This window comes from Rattus norvegicus, chromosome 1 (assembly GCF_036323735.1).
Source record: "Rattus norvegicus strain BN/NHsdMcwi chromosome 1, GRCr8, whole genome shotgun sequence".
NCBI lineage: Eukaryota > Metazoa > Chordata > Mammalia > Rodentia > Muridae > Rattus > Rattus norvegicus.
In genome coordinates, this window is record NC_086019.1 from 24,653,310 (window position 1) to 24,675,844 (window position 22,535).

Sequence of the window (22,535 nt, forward strand, 5' to 3'; positions counted from 1 at the left end):
TTTCTTCCCACGCACTCCTGGTTTGCTATGGCAAGTTCAGTTGGCTTTGCTTTCTGCCTACTCTGGTATAAGTTTCTTTTCTACTCTGCAGAGATTCCAGGCCATGATTAAATAAACAGACCACAGCCTTCCACATGTCTCTACCAGCTTCTCTCCATAGCTTAGTAATCTCCAAAGATTACTAAGTCTTTTCCTTTTCCTCTTACTAACCTTTGCTTCCTTAACTTCTCCCCGTTGTCATGTCTGACCTCTCTAAGAAATCCATTACGGGCTGTGGAGATGGCTCAGTGGGCAGAGCACCTACAATCTCATAGTTCATACAGTGAGATCCAAGGAGGAGGCATCCAAGGAGGAGAATCCCCAGATGCTCATGCATCAGAGGCCTTTAATAATAAAGATTCTGGGGGTTGGGGATTTAGCTCAGTGGTAGAGCGCTTGCCTAGCAAGCACAAGGCCCTGGGTTCGGTCCTCAGCTCGGAAAAAAAAAATAATAATAAAGATTCTGGTGCAAACGAAGATAGTAATGATGGCTATCCAAGGATGGCCTCTGACCTCTACACAAATGCTGTGGCACACATGGTCCAGCACACATGCACACTCACGTACACGCATGCATACACATACCGTAACACACCCACACACAAACACATAGACACATGCATGCATGCATGCACACATCCCATGCACAGTAGTGAGGTGTCAAAAATAAAAAGAACTTCTGTCTGATCATCACCCAGAGTAATCCTGCCTGAGTGCAGTCACCCTCATGGCCACAGACGACCCGGGCCCTTCTCTACTGTGTACATTGTGTTTACTCTAAAAGGGTCACTAGCTACTACTAAAGGGTGACAATACTGTGAAATGTAGTTTAGTGTTTAGACAGTCATCGTGGCAAAGGAGAAGCCAATGTCGAAGTGCAGCCTGATGTAGGTAAGCAGCCCCAAATGGGGGAAGCTACGGGCTCCCACCAGCATCGCTACAGTACACGAAACTAAAGAGCTCCAAATGGAGAGTGAAAAAAGAAAAATGTCTGGTGGGCTTAATCTTTCTTTATTTTGGTCTTCATTATATCAGCTGAACCTGAATTCTAACTGATGCACATATTCAATATTTCATTAAATTCAGTTATCAAAGGACATGTATATCAAAGGTTTTAAAAATCATTATTTTCTGTCTCTCTGTCTCTGTCTCTCTGTGTCTCTCTCTGTGTGTCTTTCTCTCTGTCTCTGGCTGACTGGCTGGCTCAAAGGCAAAAGAGACGCGGTGATCGTAGACTGAAGCTTAGACACCTGAAGGCAAAACGACTATCACAGTGACAGAAAGTTCTCTAATTCATTAAAGTTTACTATCCAGACCAACAGGAAACTGGACCCACCGGCTGAGGACATGAACTTCTGGACTGGCTGGTCCTTCATACCAATACTCAACACTAAGTTTAAGATACATTTAAAAAGCAGAGCAGGGTACCTTTTAAGGGAGCAGAAGCCATGAACCCACTGATTGTTTCCAAAATCGATCTGGATTCTCCACAGAGGGGAAGTCTGTTCTATTGCACTGAGATAGGAAGTGATGACCTAGGGTAGAAAATGTGCTGTATTCAAGATGAACCAGAATTGAAAGAGAGAAGGGTGATGTGACGTTAAAAGACTCCAGTGGTGGATAGGTTTGTAGGTGTCCTAAGCAGCTTGGGTCCCTGAACCCTGGCTAGGGGCAGCAGGGAAATGACGAAAAGACAGACACACAAAAAAAACGTGTGCAATGAAACTGGGACCAGAGCAGAAACAGGGGTTCTCTAATCATTGGCAACCTGGAACCTCGAATATTTACTGCATGCAGGGCATGGGTGGGGTTAGCTCATCTCGGTAGAGAATCTCTGCAGGCAAGCAGACTCAGGCTGTAAACACCTGGGAGAAGAAAACTGTGGTTGCTAGGCATTGCACACACCCATCAAGTTCATAAACACGCATATCTGAACTTCTGAGGTAAGCATTGTCTGGCCCATATGGGTAATGACTTTGCCAGTTTACCATGGGATATTGGTGTCTGAGCCCTAGACAGGCCTTGCTTTTATCAAAGTACACATTCATAGGACTTCACTCACCTGGGACTTCCTCTGCTCCCTATGTAGATTGGTCCTAAAAGTTCGAGGTCAATGGCTCTCTTCTGATGTATACCCCCATATAATGTCAACTCTTCCAACTGAAGAGAGTCTCAATTTTAAAACCAAGAGGGCACACCTATTTTATGCTTTTTCTTAGATACTAAGGTAACCCTTGAGGTTTCAGAGGATTGGATCAAAAGTAGCTATATAAAAGAAAGATCATTAGTTTCACGATGAACACGGGGGAGATAAAAGATTCTGGCAAAGAAAGCCAGCAGATGGGTAACTACCATGCAAAGTTTATCAGATAAACAAGTCTCACTGTACTTGCATATATAACAAAGTTTAATAGAGAGTGTCAAGTTGTTCCTTTGTATATGATAACACTAATGCTTCACCAAATGTCATTAGTTCAAAAAACCAGAGCAGTCACATAAGTGCATCACGGGGGAACAGCTTTCCATGTTAACATCTTAATGAACAGGATCAAGGCTGAGACAGACCAACCAGAGGCTAGGGTGTAATATTTACTCCAGCTGCCCCTTCACAGTCTATATGGGAAATCTACCCACCCATGGTATCAGAAGATTGCCTCCTCTGGCTACCCAACCTAGCTACAGTTGCTTAGCCCTAGATTGCCTTGAGTGAGTGAGGACAGTGCAAGATCTACCAGATCCCTTCCTGTCTGGAATTTTTGGGTGTGTGGGGGGGGGTCAGTATCCAGAAACTGATATTTTAGAAGTGTAAAATTTAAGCAATGAGGAGGTAGTAGAATTAGGGCAGGAGAGGCTATAGCAGCATGTTCAAGGGCATCGATTAACTGAGATCCAACAGGTCAACTCAGCTGATTGACAGTCAGAAAGAGACCAGCCTTTATTACAGAAAATTTGTCACCTCGATTCTTGTAGACGACTCTAAGTGGAGGGATTGAAGAAGAAGGGTGGAAAGATGGAGGAGGAAGGGGGAAGGCAAGGAGAGAGACGGGAATCAGAGGGCAACAGGACCTGAGATGGGAGGGTTATCCTTGACTTTAAGCATTCCCCCTAGTGACATGTACAAGAGGTCCTCCACAGCCTTCCCGTAAATGGCAGAGGCATCTCAGGAGGCAAAAGACTGCAGAACAAAGACAGACCGTCTCAGCGAGTCTGTCTGTGTTTGAACAGACCAAATCTAGAAAGTGAAAGAGCCTTGCAGGTAGATTCCAGCAGGTTGCCAAACTTGTGTTGTGTTGGGTGGAACCCACCACACAGTCGTCTACCCATTTGATGGTAGAGTGTGACATTGACCCAGGAAGCTGCTCTAGTAAATAACATTTACTCAAATAAGAAATAAGAGAGAATTCTCCCCACCTCATACTGCCATGCTCGGTATTAGTAGAATGCGCCAATCATTAACAAAATCTAAGCACTTCCTTTGTTCCCCTCCCATCCATAAAGAAATTCACAGAATGCAACGCAACTTCAATAAAGCTGCATTCCTACAACAATCTAATGCCATTGAGCAATGACTCCCTTTCCAGGTCTGATTCACTCCTGTGAATAACGTGAATAATGTGCTAACGTGTGCTCATGTGGTGCAGATGAGTAACTGATCCTGTAGACCAACACAGGCTTTGTGCTTCCTGGAAGCAAGTACACAACGGGCACATTTCCCACCTTTGCGGAACATTGGGTGTCCACCAGTTTGCTCATTTTGCTTCTTGTACTTGCATCTAACAAGGCTGTGCCTGACTCTAGATTGTTCGAACTGATGGCAGGCAGTACAGAACAATCGGAAGTGATAGAGCAAGAGAATAAGAAGTGAGGTACTTACTGGGTCCCAGACCAATTGAAAACGCAGCCACGTAAACAAGCAAGCTGGCCAGGGACAGCCATTTGTAAACAGCTGGGACGACTGCAGGGTCCGTGACTCCCTGGCGGTCAGTTCGGCTCAGTCCAGCATTTGGTAAAGATGTGAAGGCCATCTCCCCTTTGGGCTCCATGCCATTCCCCAGGGGAATAAACAAGCCCTTGCTATAGGGAGTGACTCTTTTAAGGTGCTCCCCGAGACTGCTATTGCTAACGGACAGGTTTCCTGTTGCATAGAACACCAACTCCTCCAGGGACTGGTTAAGAGGACTATGGCTTCTGCAGATGTTGGTGAAGTTCATGTTGATGTTGAGATTCACAATGCCCATGGTCAACAGTGAAGCAGCCATCACAGAGGAGCCGATGCAGAGGAAGGTTTTGCTGCCAACGTGGTCCACAAGGAGGGTTGCTGGGATGGTGCTAACCACCTTGACCACGCCAACCCCTGTGGAGGCAAGGCTAGCTGCCTCGTTGCTCTGGAAGCCAACAGACTTCAAGACAGTCGATGCGTAGAACAGTATGTTTGGTTGGCCGGTGGTTTGGACAAAAAATACTAGTGTCAGACCTATCAGGATTCTGGTCCTCATGTTGTCCTTGGAGCGAAACAGATCCCAAAAACTATACTGATACTCATCTTTCAAGGAAGATTTGATCAAAGTGAGTTCTTCAGCAGTGTCTGAGATCACTCTTAGCTTCCTGAGGACTTTGCCCGCAGCCTCCTCTTGTCCCTTCATCACCAGGAAACGAGGACTTGGAGGAAGAAAGTACATAGCAATTGCTTGCAGAACACCCAGGGGAATCACGAGGCCAAACATGTACTTCCAACCATTGGAGATGTTGGCGAATGCGTAATTTGAAATATAGGCAAAGAGGATACCTGTGACAATCATCAGCTCGTTCAGCGACACAAGAAGTCCTCTTCTGTGTTGGGGGGCAATCTCTGCAATATACACACATGTGGCAATGGAAGACAGGGAGATGGAAACCCCTATAGCAACACGTCCCGTGATAAGAAGTGTGTAGGACAAGCTCAGTATCAAGACTAAGCTTCCGAGTCCTAGGAGACAGGACGACAGGATTATGGTGAGCCTTCTTCCGTACCTGTCTATCAGCACGCCTCCGGTGAGAGAGGCGAGGAATGCCCCGATGAGGAGGGAGCTCACAACCATTTCCTGCTCATGGCAGGTCAGGGCTAAGAGTGTTCTGATCTGCAGAAGAGCCCCAGAGATGAGCCCAAGTTCATAACCCACCAGGAGGCCGCTGATGGCTGCGGTAACAGATGTCAAGAATGTAAACATGCCGGGACCTACAAGCAGAAAAGAGAAACGGTGAAATCAGTCCAAGAGATCATCCCAGACACGCCATATCCAAATGGAGGCTCGACCCTGGGTAAGACTTTCATAATGTTGGCTTTAGACACACAGCCAACTGTGGTTTAAAAAAAAAATACCATGGTAGAGTAAGACATTAACCAAAGAGATAATTAACAACAGCAGGAAAAAATCATTTTTTTCTTTGTTGTTTAGAAGAAGACGCATGGAGGCATTTATGAAGTCTGGCTTCCTTCTGGCTAGAGTGTTGGGGTTGTGTCAGTCAAGAGTAAGCAGCTCTGGGAGATAAGCACCTGGCAGAGAGTAAAGGCAGAACAAGGTTACCAGTTAGTACGTGCCTCTGGCATTGGATTAGATGTCCAGATAGCCTGCTTGTCCCAGCCCAACCCAGGTCTTTAAGGACGAACTTCCAAGGGCAGGGAGGAAGGAAGGGACCTCTACAAGAAAGTGTGGGTTCCTGGATGTGTGGAGTCCCACAGAAACCAGCCTCTGACTCTCTCATTCCTCACTGGCCACCATTAAGCTGTACTTGGTATTTGCCAGTGCCATAGAGGTGGGAGCAAGAGTAGGGATGATTGAACAAAGTCAAGGATGTGTTCAAAATAAGGAAGGGAGAAATAAATGGGGGGCAAGCAGCCCACAATGTCAGTTGTACACGAGTTGAAGAAGGAAAGTGGGATGTAACAGAGAATTGAAATTTTCCTTTTTAATGTAAAACTCTAGGGAAAAGGGAAAAGGTGAACAGTTATTACTTTTCAGTAATGGGTATGTATATGTATATATGTACATATGTGTGTGTATGTGTGTGACATATATGTCACATTCTAAGATACATACACATATATATGTATATACACAAACATATATAGATATAGATGACACATAGATATCTTGTACTTTGACAAGACCAAAACAGCATAAACAGGAAATGTTGTTGGCAGACGGAAAATATACATAATATAATTAAATATAATGTATAAATTTTATATTAGTATATAATTGTATTGCTATATAACTAGTATTAACATAATATAAATTTTACACTTATATTCTATTTTATTTTATTTCATGGTGGCAGCCATTTCTGGGACACGACAGTGAAGCTCTTGCCATGTCTCAGAAACAGTGAGAAAGACAGCATACAGTATGTGTTCCACAACATGAGCCTGCCAGTAGGGAAGGGTGGAGAGAGACCTTGGACAGGAACAGAGGAGACACTGTGTGCAGGGGGATGTCACCGTGACACTTTTTCAAGTGTTCCAAGTACAATGGGCTACCACCCACTGACTAAGTCAGAGAGAATGGGCAGCACAGTTTTCCTGGTTTGGGAGGTATGATTGCTTCAATAGAGAAACTCCGTCTTCAAGGACCACGAGTAGTCCCTGACAGAAGATGATGTTGGTTCAGATTGGAGGACTCAGGTGGAACTGAAGGCAAGTCAACAAAGACAAGGCTTCCTGTCAAGCAAAGGAGTGCCCGTGAGTGTGACTTCTCATGAATCGGAAGTGGACTAAGCCAGGGGGTTGGTACCTCAAACGGCACTTGGGTTGAGCAGTCAAGTGATTGCTTATAGCCTGCCTGGTACAACATGCCCTGCCAGGACAGGTCAGGAATGGAACTGTTGTGTACAGTAACAAGAGACACCAACACCAGAAGCTTCATTTTAGACTTACTAAACCATTTTCTTGGTTTCCCCTGAAAGATAAAACTGTCCAGGAGGGACACGCACAGTATCTGAGGCAGATGAAGCTGGAGGGAGGTAGCAAACGTAGTGCTTAAAACCACCAAATGTGTGAGGTCACTTAGGAAGACGGAATGAGGAATCGCAGCAGAGCTAAGACGGGGGTGGGGGTGGGACCTCCAATATGAGGGCCAGGAACAAACATGGAGACGCAGTAAACCCAAGCTGGCTGGGCTGGAACAAATGTGTGGGCCCTGCTCTCATAGGCTGAGATGTGGCCATTTAATTCTGCCCGCTTCTGAAGTGAGCAAGATGCCATTTTTAAATGGTATTCAGAAGCCAAGCATGGGGCACACGCCTTTAATTCCAGCACTCAAGAGGCAAAGGCAGGCAGATCTCTGTGAGTTCAAGGCCAGCCTAGTCTACACAGCCAGGGCTCCATAGGGAAACCCTGTCTCGAAACCAAACCAACCCCCCAAAAAAACCTATTCAGCTCTCTTGAAATAAATAGGTCACAGTAAGATGATCTAAGCACCAAATAGCCAAGATATTTCCCAGCGCCAGTAATTTAGTGGCATACGTGGATGGACAATTAGAAGAAAACAAGTAAACTGAGGGAGGTGTTATAACTTGATCGGTAGCACGCTTGCTTAGCAAGCTCAAAGCCCGTGGTTCAGTTCCCTCCACTGCATAAAGTCTTGGGTATACATCTTAGCACTCTGAAGCTAGACACTCTGAAAAAGTTCAAGGTCTTCTTTGGATACATATAGAACTCAAAGCCCACCTGGGCTACAGAGATTGTCTATAAACAAATAGATGATAGATAGATAGATAGATAGATAGATAGATAGATAGATAGATATGGATAGAGAGATAAATGGATGGATGGGTGGATGGATGGATATAGGTAGATAGACGATAGATGATAGATAGATAGATAGATAGATAGATAGATAGATAGATAGATATGTGTAGAGAGATGAATAGATAGATGATAGATGGATGGATAGATAGGTTGATAGATAGATGATAGATAGATAGGGATGGTAGAGAGATAAATGGACAGATGGATAGATAGGTAGATAGATGGATGATAGATAGATAGAGAGAGAGATAGAGAGATAGAGAGATAGAGAGATAGAGAGATAGATAGATATGGATGGGTAGAGAGAAATGAATAGATAGATGGATAGATAGATGGATGGATAGATAGGTTGATAGATAGATAGATAGATAGATAGATAGATAGATAGTGAGCCATAGACCAGTGAATAAGATTAAAATATTCTACATCAAATAAACCAAATAAAGCTAACATATAAGAATTAAGCCATCAAGATTAAAACTGTATCAACAATCTATGCAATCAGAAAATAACTATTAAGCACTTTTCTAGGTACCAAAATACACACAAATTCACATACGTAGAGAATGAAATAACATAAATGTGGTCTCTGCCTTCAAGAAACTTAATCACCTGGTGACATTCCCACTGTTTATTACATTTGTTTTGTTTTAGCATATACTAAATGACTTAATCTCTCATAGATCCATTTACATCCTCAGTTTCCACGTGGAACTCCTTTCTCTCAGATGGTCTTTAACATTCCCATCAGCAAACTCTTCTATTGCAATGAAATCATCTTAATTGGATAAGGATAGTATTGTCTGTCCGTCTCTCTGTGGAGTGTGTGTATGTATGTGTGTGTGTGTGTGTGTGTGTGTGTGTGTGTGTGTGTGTGTGTGTGTACATGTTGAGAACAGAGGACAACCAGCCTTTGGGAATCAGGTCTCTCCTTCTGTTGTGAGGTCTGGGGATCAAACTCAGACATCCAGATTTAGTACTTTTACCTGCCGAGCTCTCTTGCCAGCCCAAGAACACTGTGTTATCCACCCTTCCCTCTGTCATTACTCATGCTATCTGTGCATGCTGCATGGACTTGTGCATGCATGTATTTGTCAGTTGGCAACCGTGGCCTCTCACGTTGATTGATGCAACTGGTAATTCTTGAGAGCTAAACCTTGGAGGCAGATGGTCTGAGGCAGCCAAAAGAAGTTCACAGTGACAAGGGTAGCCAGGGTTAAGGATGTAGTGAAAGTGACAGCTGAACAACTTAGGAAACAAATGGTTGTCCCTGCAACTTTCCCCTTCCTTCCTTTCCCTCTTGGAAGATGGGAGAGGGTGTTTCCCTACAAAGGGGTGCCTTAAGCATCCCCTCCTTTGATGCTGCGTCTGTTGCTTTGCCTTGGAGAGATCTGCAGGAGTCAACAGAGTGGTTGGAAGAACTACTCCTTAGGGGAGCAGGGCCTGACTGGCTCCTGCTGCTACTTTCTGGACTCAGAGCCCTTGCCTCTTTCCTTAGCCGGGGCACAAAACACTGACAAACAGGGATGTGTGCAGTGAGTCTGGAAGCCATTCAGGTTTGTGAGTGTCCTTAGGACCTGGAACACTGAGTCCAGTTCTTCAGCAATTAACGATAGCTATCGATAGATTATTAAAACATTTTTACTTTAATCTGCATCCATCACAGCATATTCTGCTCTCAATCGCTATCTGTTTTATCTACCTCTGACCAATTTACCTTTCGGTAGGATATTCTATGACCTTAGCCATTACGGGAGGAGTTTACCAACAGTGGTAAGAATTAGGGGACTTAGTCATTTAAACTGAATTGTCTCCAATTGTTGTGTGCTCCAAGGAGCACTATCCAAACCATTTTCCTCACCTTACTGCTGGGACTTATGACAACTGAAGTTCCAGTTCAATCCTGAGGCTGCCCCGTTGGGTTTTGAATTCTAGCTCAGTGTAGGATGCTCTCCTAGATGGCCACCTCTTCTCATGACCTCCAACAGAGAACATTTACCTGGTACAGCTTTTCATATAAAAGTCATGAAGAGAGGCATGGACGGGCCTTTTCTTGGGTCTACTTTTTGCTTAATGATGATGATAGAGGCAGTATGTCATTCTATAGATGCCAGGAAGTAGACGTAACTTCCCCCCCCAAGAAACCTGGCAGTAAACTGAATGAAGCAGGATGTAGTCTGAGGTAATGGCAGGAGACAAAAAAGTCTTGTGTTTGTCAAAAAGCAGACAGAAGAGTTTGGAGAAGTAGGATGGCTTGAAGTGAAATAGCCAGGACTAGAGTATTACCCAAAATTAGTGTAAAAACAAAACCTCAATGACAAAAACCATTCCCGGATGTCAAGTCAAAAGCTGGCTTGCCTCTTCTCACAGTGTTGTCTCGTGACCCTGATTCTGGCTCCCCTTTTTTCACATGGCTGTTCTCCACAGAAGTGCCACCGAGACCTTGCAACTTTGCAAGCTGAAGCAAGCAGAGTGTGGAAAGAGAAACTATATGTTTCTAGCCCTGTGTCTTCTGGCTACCTTGCTGGGAGGCCCATAATTCCATATCAAGGCAAGATGTGACCACAATCAAGATGTTGTATACAAAGGAGCCGTAAGACCCACGGGGTCACAGAGTGGGTTGGCAAGGGGTACTGGGTAGGGGACAGCCACACTGGCTGCCACAACAATTGCTACACTGTCTCTGCTCATGGCGAGTCACATGAAGCCATGACTGCACCCCACACTCAACACGAGATGCTCCATTTTCCACAGTATTTGGGTTTCTGCCCGCTTTCTTCTCCCCGTTCTTCCCCAGATGCTGGTGGTACACAATGGGCACACAATAGATACTTGCCGCCTCACTAAATCCCGCAGTGGGCCGACAAGCATGTGCGCACAGGTTTCCTTGGCCGGCAGCCAGGTGATTATACGGCTTGACCAACTGTGAAAGCTTCTCAGATTTAAAGAACCCTCCTCCGTGTATTGTTCAAGAAAACCTCGCAGTTGCCCCTCGAGCTGCCCGACCACTGTGCCCGCCAATCCCTGCACTTGTTCACCCGAGTGCCTTTGATACCGACTCATCTTTCAACAGCCACCTCAAGTGCTACCACCCCCTGGGAAGACCCCATTACCCTGCCTTGCTGTGTTCTGCGGGCTCAATCCAGCCTCTCTGCAAAGGCTGCACTCAGAGGGCCCGCCCCATGGGACACACTGGTTCCTGGATTTGCTCATCTTTACTTTTAAGGTTGAATGTTAACTTGGCTGCCAAGCTCTGTTCTCCACACTTCTCTGTTCCCAGCACTAGTCTTTTGTGCCTGCTAAGATGATCGATTGGTTTGCTGAGACGGTGACTAGAACAGCACTGCAGGACGCTCTCCCTCCGTTGGAACCATCCTGTCCTCCCCACAGCTCTATTACGTACTGTTAACACGCTGAACTTTATAATTACATACATGCTTGCTGTCTGAATAGCATACCATCAACATTTCCAAAACATTTCCAGAGCAATCATTAGCTTGTCACTATCACACCGGTGACTGCAGGGACTATAAAGTCCTGTGTGTATCTGTGTTTTGATAAAATCAGCTTTGAGCGTGAGCCTGCCCCGTGTGACCACCCACCTGCCCACAGCAGTAAGCAGTTCCATCTCAGGGCCCCATCTTTCAAATTCTACTTCACTCTCCCAGTCCCAAATTCCCCGACCCAGATATACATCATTTACTGTTACCAGAAACCTCATATCTGTAGCCTATAGTGATGGGGGTAGGGAAGGCGGAGGGGGAGATAAGGCCAGGAACACTCGGACAGCAAGAGAGTCATAGCAAAAGGCACATCCAAAAGAGTCTCCAGGATGCCTTGTGAATTCCTGAAGGCTAAGTATACACAAACTTTTAAAGGCTACACCCCATAGAGAGCTACAGGGTGGAGTTCCCAACCCCTAAGAAGCTACTTTTTGGCCCTGTGATATGTGTGGTGGCCCTGTAGTGATGCAAATTGGCTTCTGACTCCTATAGGCCTGCTCCTTACATGGACCTCCAGTTGTCCCTTCAGCACATGGACAGAACTCCGAAACCTGACCTCCCTTGTCACCTACTATTGCTGGCCATCCCAGGAAGGACAGGAGGAGCATTACTGACTTACTTTTCTATTCTTCCAGTCTGGGATTGACCTGGTGGTACATTCATCTTTATACTTCCGCCAGACAAACCTCCTCCCTATTCTGTTGGCAAGAGAGTTAGTTACAAATTGGGGTTGTATCCTATTACTTAGCTACACTTGGCTTCGCTCTGTTACTTACTCTCCTTTATTGTCCGTCTGCACCTGTAACTTCCCTTCTTTCTTCTCCTTCCCTCCATCCCCTCGACTCTCCTTGCTCCTTTCTTCCTCCCACAGCTTTTAGCGGGATAAGCCAAGATGTTTTCCTCCAAGTCTCCAGGTAGTTGTTGAGCCCTTTTGCTGAAAGAACATTTCTTTCACTATATTTGTAGTATTTGTTTAGTCATATCTATGTTAATCACGCATGCTCTTATTCTTCTGCAGATCTATCTTTGTGTCGCTTTTTTTTTCTTTTTTTTTTTCAGAGCTGGGGACCGAACCCAGGGCCTTGCGCTTGCTAGGCAATCGCTCTACCACTGAGCTAAATCCCCAACCCCCTTTGTGTCGCTTTTACTCAGCCCCTTTAATGGTTTTTCCTGGTCACCTGCCACATCACAGACGTGGAAAATCAATCCCTTGTGTGGCTTTATTTTTTCTGCTCCCTCCACATCTTATGATGGCCAATGCTAACTCAGCTTTCAGTGGCTCTGTCTTCACCTCTGCCTGCTCACCTGCACCAGGCGTTGCCACTCTAAATGCTGTTAGTTCCTTAAATGTCCACACGCTGGAGTATGGTCATTCTAGTAGGGGCTCCTTAGGTCACAAGGAACTTCACCAGTGAAATGGAATACTGATGTCCGTCAGAAGGAATAGTAATATTGTAAAGTGAGGCTTTTTTCTCTCCCTTTCTTTTTGTAAGATAGGGTCCCACATAGCCTGGGCTAGCTTCAAACTTAGTGTGTAGCTAAAGATGATGCTGAACTATTGGATCCTCTTCCTTCCACGTGCCAAATGCTACCAAGCACATGCTACCACATTCAACCCCTGGGGTTAGCTTCAGGGTGAGCAAGTTCTTAAACATGCCTGATCCTGACTTTGCGTCCCTTCCTGGCTTTCTGTTTTGAGAGACCGAATCTGGTTTTGGCTTTCTGGTTTGAGATAAGATTATTATTTTCTCTCTCTCATGCACTCCCAACATTATGACCTTTTGATCCTCACAACCAGCTGAACTAAGGAAGTCCTCAACCATGGACTTTCGGACTCTGAAAACGTAAGCTAAATAGAGTAAGTAAGAAACCCTGCCTGAGGTGTTTAGTTCTAACTAAACAACAGCAGTGTAATACAGGCATTCTGTTATTGTCTTTTACAATCCACTGTTTTAAGATTACTTAGAGAACAGAAGTGGCTTTCTAAAATTTATGTTTTTGATAAAAATGAAAAAAAAAACAAACCTCATTGTTTTCTATTATATTTGGAATGCACCAGACAATAGCCAGATTTTTCTGAGTTCTTTTTTCATTCATGAGCCAGTTACGATGTTTTTTGACTACAAGATCCCCAAGACCTGAAAACCTCTGAAGCTTTACACATGATGGAATTTTCTTCAATTTCAAATGTATTCAATGAAGATGTCTCTGTTGAGTTTGGTGTCTCCAGTGATTCCCTTGGCTTTCCCGGCCTTCCTCTCCCTCCTTCTGCCTCCCTCTGCCTCCCTCCCCCTCCCTCCCCCACCCTCTGCCTCACTCCAACTCCCTCTGCCTCCCTCTGCCTCCCTCTGCCTCCCTCTGCCTCCCTCTGCCTACCCCTCCCTGCCCTTCTTAATGCATAGATGTTCTCTCCAGTGTGTGCCAGACTTGTGGAAGGTCTGGCAATCACCATCTTGAAGTTCAGAAGAAGTAGTAATGACAGAACAGTGTGGGAAGAGCTGGGCTGTGGAACAAAACACTTAACCCCTGGAGAAGACAGCTCTGTGGGAGTACCCTCCTCTTCCCCTTCTGCTTCCACCAAATGGAAACACACAGTGGGACCTTGCCAGAGTCTAACTTGTTACTTGGGTCTTAGACATTAGTATAGCATCTTCATTTTATCAGCGCTGCCTTTATTTCACTCACAACTACTTCTGCTTTTCAACACTACTGCCATTTCGCATGTGTTTCTATGTCAACATAGAGGTTCCCAGTAGAAGATTAAAAGAAGTTCAATAAAGAGAAACCACACAGCCATCCTGCCTAGTCACCTCTGATGTTTCTAGACGAAACTTGTCAGTGTGTAGGAGTCATGGCAAGATATGGATGTTTGGGGGCTGGGGATTTAGCTCAGTGGTAGAGCGCTTACCTAGGAAGCGCAAGGCCCTGGGTTCAGTCCCCAGCTCCGAAAAAAAGAACCAAAAAAAAAAAAAAAAAAAAAGATATGGATGTTTGAACGTTCATACTTTCTTATAAAGAATTCCCACGAGTGACTAATGTTTTTTTTTTAATTAATTAAAAAAGTGACATCCCTTTTGTTTTACAAAATTTCAAATGTGTGGACATGGGTGGAATTTATTAACTCACATACTTAGTAGTCATCTTCTGTCACTGCATTTTCTAATTAATAAATAGAAAAACCACAAAATTATTTGAGGATTTTAAGTTGTTTCTTTACTTAAAAATGGTTGAAAATTTGCCCTCTTGCAGGCTTCGTTGTTGAGGATGCATTTGGCTCTTGAAAAGGGGGTCTCAGGTAGCCCAGGTTAGCCTTAAACTTGCTTTCTAGCCAAGGATAGCCTTAAACTCCTGATGTCCCTGCCTTTACCTCCTAACATGACTGGGATTGTGAAAGCATACCACCACACCCCGCTCCCTTTGTGCTTCGTAAATCCTTAATTAGGGCAACAAGGTGGGAAGAATATAAATAATATTGTAAATCCTATAATGATGTAATTTTAGAAAGTACTCTTTTTTTAAATTAAGGCCTGAGGTCACATAGGCGTTGAGAGAGATGCTCACAAGGAATTCTGCCAATGGACAGATGAACCAGGGGGACAAAGGGACAAAAGACTGAGACAGTTCATATGATATGGAAAATTTGGACAGGGAAGAAGGGAGGCATCAATAAAGGAGGGCTAAAGAGCAAGGAGGGAAAAGGCTAGGATATATTATAAATTCACAGGGACGAGGATGGGAAGAGAAGCCAAGAACACAATTTGGTGAGGGTTCGGAAGATTTTAGCAAAGGGAGTTTGCAATAAATTTCCATGTGTTAGACATGACAAGAGACTTTTAAGAATGTGCCCTCATGGGCTGGAGAGAGGGCTCAGCCATTAAAGACTCACAACCAAACATATAAGAATGCGCCTACAGCGTGGTCTCCAGAGCACATCAGTGAGTTTCAGAAGAGCTTGGGGCTGGGGTTTGAGCATGGCGAGGGGAAAGGCTACCGTATTCTTACAAGCTGGGTAAGACCAACCCTCTGCTGTAAGGGAAGGGCGAGAATCCAGGGAAAACAGAAAGCTAGGGCACAAAGAAACAGAAAAGTCACAAGGCCTGCAGAGACTGCATGCCTAAGAGTCCAGGCAAAGTTAGGGAGCCAGGAGGCCTGAGGATGTAACCACAGGGGGGTGGACCTGGCTTTACTTTCAGAAAGAGCTGAGTCACCTCTGAAAGCCGGGGACAGTGGGATGCTTCCTGGGAGTCTCTCCTTTCATGCTACACACTGAGCTCCCCTGCAGGCCGTGCACACAGCCTCAGATTCTTGTCTTTCCCTGCTCCAGATCCTCTGTTCCCATTAAACAGAAACCCCTGTCATTTCCCCAATGTGCCAGCCTCTTTTCTACGGTTTTCTATCTGCTTATTTTCTCCTGTTAAATGTTATACAGACCTCTTGGTCTCAGTTCTCAGTTATGCTTTTTTATGCATGAATGTGTGTGTGGGCATTCGAGTGTGCATGTGCACATGTGTGCCTCTATGTGTCTGTATGTGCGTCTGTGTACATGTGTGCACACATGTGCACATGTGTGAGCATGTGTGTATGCACATGTGCATGTGTGCGTGCCTGTGTGTGTGCGTGTGGGGGGGGGGGCAGACTTGGCATGGAGTATCTGCTGTCACTGTTCACCACCTGGCTTTGTGAGGTGTGGTTCTCATTCTTATTGCTTCTGGTTTGAGGGCCTTGGACCTTGTCACCTTTTAAATAATTATTTAAGAGTATAACTTATAGACCCAAGTGACACCTATACAACATCTAATCTACAGCTCCTCCTACTAAGGACAGACAGAGACAGTCACTCCTACTAAAAAGACATAGTCCTCCTACAAGAGAAAGAAGGAAAGAAAGGAAAAAAGGCACAGTCTCTCCTAAGAAAGGAAGAAAGGAAGAAAAAAATACAGTTTTTCCTACTTAAAAAAAATACAAAAATTTAAAAACAAAGTAGATAAGGGAAAAAAACTGTATATCATGTCACAAAGCTAAGTACCAAAGACACATATCTTGAGAGAACACCAGTATGTCTAGCATCAAAAGCCCCCGGGAGGAGCATTGTAACCTTCCAGGCATCCGCAGGCGATCAACATGACTGCATGACTATAGTTAGTTAGACTTTTTCCTTTCAGATGAGCTGGTAAGGATCTATAGGCAGGGGCACTGTGTCAGATTCTTCCTCACCCTGAAGCGTCCTACACTGTCTCTTACACAGTAGCTGCTCCATACATTTCTGAATGCAGGTTCTCTTTTGTTGACTCCAACGAGTCCTTCTTTACTCGTCTTGTGCATTGAGCCACCACATGTGTAGCCCTAGCTCAGAGAGTGGACAAGGATCATCTTCATGTTCAGTATCTCGGTGACCCCAGAGAGCTCCCTAGGACAGACAGCACTGCTGGTGACCCTGTGCTGCATGTCTAGCATCTCTGATATGGATGTTAGAATGAATGCCTAGAGAGGGGCATAATCCCCGCCCATTATGAATTATACAGAACTTTTCAAGCACTGTCTGTCAGCTCTGATGGTAAGAAAAAAAAGTGTGTTGTTTATGAAATCGTAATAGCTTTTGTGCCTGTGTGTGTGTGTGTGCATGCACGAGTGCATATGGAGTTTGTAGACACTAGAAGACAACCCCAGATGTCACCCTAAGGAATGCCCTTTGCAATAGAGTCTCATTGGCCTGGACAGGCAGCAAACCCCAGGGATCCCCCGCCTCCCAAATGCTGGGATTACAAGTGTATGGCACTTTTACATGGATGCTAGGAATTTAGACCAGGTCCTCAGACCCTCAGCCCAGAAACTTATTTCATTTCTAAAAAAAAAAGTTACCATGAAACTAAGGGAATTTGATAAAAAAGTCAAGTCCTGAACTCTAGATTTGGCAGGTCAGGAAGTTGAAAGAGTGTTGGTTGTATGGCTGGTCAAGATTTGGGGTTCTGTGATTGGCGTTCTCAGCTGACAACTATCCCCCCTCTGACACGGAACAGACACTTGGCTTCTCCCTGCCAAGTACCTGGGCCAAGAAGTGAAGGTCCTGTCTGGAATCAGAGCGCCTGATTAGTTAGTGGCTAGACTTTGACAAAATCAGCAAGGCTTATACTTTCTGCTCCTCTGTGACCACGGTCATAGGATTAAATAATATTACTCAATTCAGAGTGCTGGGATGGTGGAGGAGCCAAAAGCTGGCTGTTTGATGGTACCAAGTACATGAGTGCCAGCTGCTCACTGCTGTTTGTAACCCTGCATGTGCGATAGAGTTAGTCTTACTCCAGTGGATCATTGTGGGATAAGAAGGAATGTTGTCATTGAAGCACTTGGCCCATGATACTCGGTTCATGGAAGTCTTAATCTGAATTGATGTAAGATCTCCATAATATGAAAAGTACCATTCTGGCATTTGGTAGACACTGAAGCTGACCTCAAAACCAACCAACCAACCAACCAACCAAAACTAACAGACAAAATAACTACAAAAGGCTTCAACTCTATACCTATCAAAGGAATAACTTCGGACAAGGAGCTCTTGCAGGCCCAAGACAGAGAAACCCAGGGAGCAGCTTTATGGACCTCTGAGCCTGGTAACAGCATTGGTTCTCTCCTAAGGTAAGGAACTTAGGCCTGATGGAGCCTGGAGATTCAACTAGAAACTTACAGTGAATACAGGAAGGAAAGGAGAGTGCTGAACTAAGTTACCAATATGCAGACAGCCAAACACACTGTAGAAAACTGTAGGAGCAAACCATCTGAGTTTTTCAACAACTAACCAGAGAGAGAGAGACAGAGAGACAGACAGAGACCACCACATAACAGACAGTTGGCACAAAATTTAGTCACAAAGTATGAACACTACATGGGTCTCCACTGACGTGAAGCAAACTTACTAAACTATCAAAAAGAAAAGTAAAGCCTGGAAACAGCTTCTCACATGACATCAGGAAATAAAATGGTGCCTTAGGTCCAGCATGCATTTTCATAAACTTGTGAGTTCCCTTGTTTTAAAACCCACAACCCTGGATAAAATACAATTGCATCATGAAAAACATTCTTTCTGTGATTCTTGCTTGCCTTGTGGGTTTCTACAGTCTAGTCCCACTGGAAATCAAATATTTTATTAGTGTGGGAATGCTCTCTCGCCATGCAAGTTGATCCTAATTACAACTCACCCACCCCCCAGTTCTTAAAAGTCTTACACATCCGAAGTTAAGATGCTATGTCAAGCAGCCTGCCTCATAGCTCCCAATTCCAGGGCCCACAAAAGTGTGGAGACGTCGTGTATGAAGTTATGTGGGCACTGCCTGTGGCCCAGGGCAATGATAACAGATGACGCACAAGCTTCTCAAGAAACAGCTACTTGCAAGGGGAGCACAGCCGAGGTGTGAAAAAGTCGAGCTGCATTTGATTATTAAGAGAAAGAAAATCCTACACGTCCAACAGAGGACTGTACTCCTCCACCCCTGACACTTGAATAGAATTTTATAAAATAAGTCATTGTTCAAGTGTAATGAGCCTACTGGCACTGGAATAATAAGTCATTTCTGTCTTATTGCTTTCGAACAAGGTGCATAAATAATTAGTATATCAGGGAGACATGGTTGTCCAACAAGTGTACAGAGAATGTGCTCTATCGTAGAAGGGGAAACCATGGCCGTGACAACACAAACCCAAAGAAATAGACATAGCTCGTAGACACTTATGATTTACGGTGTGGCTCATTTGATTCTGTTTCAGCTGAGAAGTATTTTGAGAGCATTTGGCGTTTGCGCCTGAAACAGAAATTGGATTTTTTTTTTTTTGAAGGACTAACAAGATGGGAAAGTGTCCTCATTTGGAATTCTGCAGAGTCCTTGGGGAAGAGTGGAGGAGCTGTGCAATTCTCCCCTCTCTCGCCCCCAATCTTGATGCTCCTTAAGTCATTTGGTGACTTGCTCTTCTGGGAAAGACTATTCACGGGGAAAGTGACACAGGGTGTTCCTGCTGCTCACCCTTGGAGCTTATAAAACCGGTCCTTGATCACAAAACTCCCTGTAAATGTCTGCTTCATTCAGTTCAGCTGTGGGCCCTCATCGCTCACTGACCGGGGGTTATGCGGCTCTCAGAAGTTTTTAACAATGATGAGGCTAACTAGTACCTGGGTTTCTCTTACCCAGGAAATGCTCCCCCATAAACTCCTCTTTCCCGGGAGATTTTAAACGAAAATCTCACAAATCTAAATCTGCATTTCAAGATCCCCTGATTCCTCCGCAGTTATGTGTACCACAGGGTTTGCTCGGGCTGCTCTGCGATAGTCCCGGCTCTACTTCCGCCACCAGGGAAAGAGAACAGCCACTAAGAAGCGTCCGCTGGAAAATTCTAAGGAATATTCTCCCAAGCTCACCTTCAAGAGTCCTGTCAATTACCAACAAGCACGTCCCCGGAATCTGCTGCCTCAGCTACTGTGGCAAGTCTGGCAGAGAGGAGCGCAAGGTTGGAAATATTGAACACCTGGGACAGGGTACTGGCCTATCAGGGGGGACCCTGGTCATAAAAGCCAGTCCCAGCACGCAGGTGTATGTCAGCAAAGTCTCAGCGGCACAGGTGGGCCCCAGGGCTTGGCTGACTGCTCTAGCGCTAGGTATGGCCTGGTCTGCCAACTCCCTGCCGGAGCCTGACTGCTTGATGTTCCTGCTCCTGTGGTGGTTGGTCCAGGACCTGTGGCAAAGGGACAGCCTGTCTGCATTGTCTCTGGGTGGCAGTGGTTCTCAGAAAGGGACAAGAGCACTGCTCTTCTTACGTGTGCCTTGGTGGTAGAGCAAATCCAGCATCCTCTCCCTAGGAGTTCCCTGGAAACCATTTTCTCCAGCCTCACATCTAAGCAAAGTCCCAAGTTAGAAACTCTGGCGTGATTTCCAAGGGAGGTTAAATGTCTAGCATCAAAGGGGTGCTGACTAGACCCAAAGGGAGACGCTTACCTTTAAAATCGGTCTCATCATACAGAGTCCCTAGTGCTTTACAAATCCTCTCAGCTCCCTGCTGTCAGCCATCCCTTGGTTAAATACGTGGTTTTAAGAGTCAATAATTTTGTCGTTTTAAAAAAATTATTACATTTATTTATGAGTAGTGTGTGTGCTCGTGGGCATTCAGTATTGTTGCCTAAGATAATAGACCTATTATCAACAATCTTTTTGAAATCAAATCTCTATCATCTGGCCTGGCTGGTTGGCCTGACTTTCCCTTCCCTAGGAATGGGCTTGTTCCCCCATAAGTTTCCTCCACGAAGAGTCCCCCGTGGGCAGGCCAAGAAAGCCAAACCCGGCTGCATTCTGAGGTTCCAGGTTAGGCTAAGCCTGAGGGACACTCAGGCAGTCTTATTTAGCTCAGCACTCACAGCTTTACAATCCTGTAAGAACAACTCTTTAGGGTATTCTGATTAGTGGAAGTATTTTGAAGTTCCAGGCTTTCATGTCTTCAGAGGGGGATAAAGGCCAAGCCTTCCAGAAGGGTCTGTGAGTCAGTTCTGAGTTCATTCAACGAATACAGCTCTTGGCTTTTGACCTTTTTAAGCAGGAGAGAGAGAGAGAGAGAGAGAGAGAGAGAGAGAGAGAGAGAGAGAGAGAGAGAGAGAGAGAAACCAGTGGTGATGAGGCTTCCAGAACCCTCTCTGGGCAGGAGTTTGGATGTCACGATGAGGAAAAGTGTAGGAGCTGAGGATAAGGAACAGGGCCAGGGAATCTCCGAAGTCAGTACGATATCGACTCCCTACTAACTTTCCGGCGCCCTGCGAGGGGTGTGCTAGCTTTGTAACCTCTGTGTTTAGCTAGATAGAGCATCAGCTCCAGGCATCAGGATTGGAAACTGAATGTAGCCCTCCTTCGGAAGGTCAATTAGAATGTGTCTGCAGACACTGTGAATGTTACTATCGGCATGTTCGCTTTGAGTCATCGCCTCCTGGAGCGACAGTGACGTTCACTATCTTCCACCCACTGGGGCAAAGCGCCCTTCCTACCTAAGGAGTTGACCACGGGAGACTTGCCAAAAATGCCTCCCCATGTGCAAGAGTTTGGGGTGCAGATAGAATGAGCTGAGAGTTTTCGGTCAATCTTTTTGTTGTTTGCTTTTCCGGTACCTCACCTGGTTTCATCAATCAGCACAGCTTGGGATATATAACTTATTTCCCTTTTCTCTTATTTTTTTTTCTACCTAGAAATATAGAAAGACTCCAAATACAGAAATATAATCACCAAGCACACTTTGAATACTCTGAATTTCCTGGTTAAAGGAAATTATATACGTTTGAAGTACAAAGAGGCTAAAAAGTATTTGGCAAATACTTTTTCAATAAGCATCGACATCTTGATTTAAATGAACTAAAATAGAATCCCGATATTAGAGAAGGAGACATAAATGACTTCCTAAAACTATACAGCAGGGGGGTTGGGGATTTAGCTCAGTGGTAGAGCGCTTGCCTAGAAAGCACAAGGCCCTGGGTTCAGTCCCCAGCTCCGAAAAAAAGAACCAAAAAAAAAAAAAAAAACTATACAGCAGTGCCGTATATTAAACATGTATGTATATGCACAGGATTGCTTAAAGGTATCAAGCACAACTTAACACAACTTAGGGACATCTAAAATGTTTGCATTCATCTAAATATAAACTATATAAACAGAGCCCAAAGCTCTAGTCATTTGAGATGCTAGTGAAAACTTTAGGCTTTTTTTTTTCTTCTACATAATGAAGATTCATTTGGGATTAAATGTGTACATTATTTGAGTTATTCTTTTTTCTACAGTGATAAGCAGTCGCCCTTTCACATTGAGTTCTGCATAAGATATATGAGCTTATCTACAATTACCTTCCATGAGGATAATTGCAAACGTGTACAATGTAAGATATGAAGGTACGCTGTGCTTTCAAAGCTACCTTCGAGGGGTGTGTGTACGTGCGACTGTGAGTGTTTGAGAGTGTGTGTGTGTTTGAGCTCACTATGTCATCCTCGTTGGCCTAAATCCTCCTGCCTCCTCCTGTATACATTACAGGTAGGTGGTAAAAATTAGTCAACTCTTTGTGGTTGTTGCAAAAGCCATACTGGGCAGTTACTTTTCTTGGTCTTCATGACACTGCAACAAAAAGGACACCATTTAATTAACCCTTTGTTTGCCAGCTCCTCCCCAATGTTCTGCTCTTTCTGCAGTTCATTCTCT

General features: G+C 44.8%; 1 protein-coding gene across 3 annotated transcripts in view; it reads right to left on the bottom strand.

Annotated features, from left to right (window-relative positions):
* Slc2a12 (solute carrier family 2 member 12) overlaps positions 1-22,535 on the bottom strand; it is a 60,020-nt gene that overhangs the window by 29,752 nt on the left and 7,733 nt on the right. For 2 of the 3 annotated variants that reach the window (NM_001107451.1, XM_039110423.2), the window contains one exon: positions 3,914-5,254. In NM_001107451.1, the coding sequence (NP_001100921.1) occupies positions 3,914-5,254 (1,341 nt within the window). Of the gene's footprint in view, positions 1-1,467; positions 1,575-3,913; positions 5,255-22,535 lie in introns of all 3 variants that reach the window. The other variant, XM_039110427.2, reaches the window with a different exon arrangement.